Below are 1,977 nucleotides of genomic sequence, written 5' to 3'. Positions count from 1 at the left end.
ACAGGGGCCGGTTTTCCCCTCTTCGGTACGATGTCATAATGGAATTGTCTCTTCCGTGTCCTCAGATGTTCCTCCAGCAGATCTTCGGCCTGGCGTTGTTCCTCGGGGGATTTCCTCGTCTTCAGGCGTTGCCGGAGTCCTGGCCGGAGCACTGTGAGTCGGGTTTTGGGGGCGTCTCTTCGTTCTTATTGTCCTTCGTTAGCTCCAACGCCGGCACTGCCAGAGCCATCAAACCACTACTTTAGGCGAGGCGCAGGGGGCGTGTAGGCCCTGATCATGTGACTATGGGTCATGTGGAAACAATATGGCCGCCCGAGGTCTCCAACCATCATTGTTCATAAACAGTTTCCGGGAGTCGCAGCTCAGACGCCTTCATTTGTGATCTTTTAGCTTGAGCTATTGAGCTCTGTGAACGTCGGGAGGGGAAGACATGAAATGGGGACGATCACCGATATCTCTGCCGTGTAATATTTCCGATTTCTGGCCAGAAAATGGTAAAATGCCGATTTTTAGCCCAAATTCCAATCCAGATATTCATTTCCTGTCTCCACCCAGAATGCGTCAGTGGCGGCCGGCCTGGGTTCCTCCTGGGCGGGGCCTCGTTGTGCTGCATGTTTCAGCAGATACTTTCCATACTGTCCCGATGTGTAGAAGTTCTTCTCCTTCCAGATCTTTTCGGGACCAGAGGCAGCGACGTCACCATCACATGTCCGTTAGAGGGTGACAACGTGCGATGGGACCGAACAACGCCGCTTCCCCCCACCTTCAACCTTAGAGACGCCGGCGGGTACACGTGTACCGATGTCCAGAACTCGAAGGCCACCGTACATGTCCTCGTACAGGGGCGGAGTAAGTACCGGGGGGCACCTCTCCATATGTAGAGGAGGTTGCTGCGGGGATGGTAGAGGTTACCGGGGGAGGGGGCGGGGCAAGGAACCCAATACCTCTATGGAACCAGAGTGAAGAACACCAATACCTTCTCACTACAGAGATGTCCTCTGAGGATGAAAAGTGATGACCAGGAAAGTCTGATCCTGAGGGGGGAGGGGCTACACAGAGGACGTGGCCACCTTCATCCTGTGACCTGTGTCAATGAATTCTCCTTTTCTTATGGTCTATCATCATGTATTGTGACTCCTCCTCCAGGGTCTCTGACCAGACATTGTGACTCCTCCTCTAGGGTCTCTGACCAGACATTGTGACTCCTCCTCCAGGGTCTCTGACCAGACATTGTGACTCCTCCTCCAGGGTCTCTGACCAGACATTGTGACTCCTCCTCTAGGGTCTCTGACCAGACATTGTGACTCCTCCTCCAGGGTCTCTGACCAGACATTGTGACTCCTCCTCCAGGGTCTCTGACCAGACATTGTGACTCCACCTCTAGGGTCTCGGACCAGACATTGTGACTCCACCTCCAGAGTCTCTGACCAGACATTGCGACTTCTCCTCTAGATTCTCTCTCCAAACATTGTGACTCCACCTCCAGGGTCTCTGACCAGACATTGTGACTCCTCCTCTAGGGTCTCTGACCAGACATTGTGACTCCTCCTCCAGGGTCTCTGACCAGACATTGTGACTCCTCCTCCAGGGTCTCTGACCAGACATTGTGACTCCACCTCTAGGGTCTCTGACCAGACATTGTGACTCCTCCTCCAGGGTCTCTGACCAGACATTGTGACTCCTCCTCCAGGGTCTCTGACCAGACATTGTGACTCCTCCTCTAGGTTCTCTGACCAGACATTGTGACTTCTCCTCTAGGTTCTCTGACCAGACATTGTGACTCCTCCCCTAGGTTCTCTGACCAGACATTGTGACTTTTCTTCCAGGTTCTCTGACAGTGAAATGTGCGGCGGATTCATACTGCAGCCACGAGCTCCGCTGCTCCATTGACCACCAATTTGTCCGGGAAGTTCTGATCCGAGCGAAGGCGTACAAGTGAGTGCGAATGTGTCCTCTGCAGCACCGGGATTCTGGGCT

The 1,977-nt window shown here is 53.8% G+C and overlaps 1 protein-coding gene across 1 annotated transcript in view; it reads left to right on the top strand.

The window, feature by feature from the left end:
- Nucleotides 1-65: 65 nt before the first annotated feature.
- The window catches only part of LOC108803420 (interleukin-12 subunit beta-like), a gene marked incomplete at its 5' end in the record, with an annotated part of 11,833 nt that continues 9,921 nt past the window's right edge, over nucleotides 66-1,977 (top strand). The window contains 3 exons of the mRNA XM_018575263.1: nucleotides 66-153; nucleotides 670-849; nucleotides 1,827-1,935. Coding sequence (XP_018430765.1) covers nucleotides 66-153; nucleotides 670-849; nucleotides 1,827-1,935 — 377 coding nt within the window. The remainder of the gene's footprint in view (nucleotides 154-669; nucleotides 850-1,826; nucleotides 1,936-1,977) is intronic.

The sequence above is a fragment of the Nanorana parkeri genome, unplaced genomic scaffold, assembly GCF_000935625.1.
Source record: "Nanorana parkeri isolate BGI_ZX_2015 unplaced genomic scaffold, ASM93562v1 scaffold3710, whole genome shotgun sequence".
NCBI lineage: Eukaryota > Metazoa > Chordata > Amphibia > Anura > Dicroglossidae > Nanorana > Nanorana parkeri.
The sequence above is the reverse complement of the archived record's forward strand: the minus strand, read 5'-3'. Positions and strand labels throughout refer to the sequence as shown.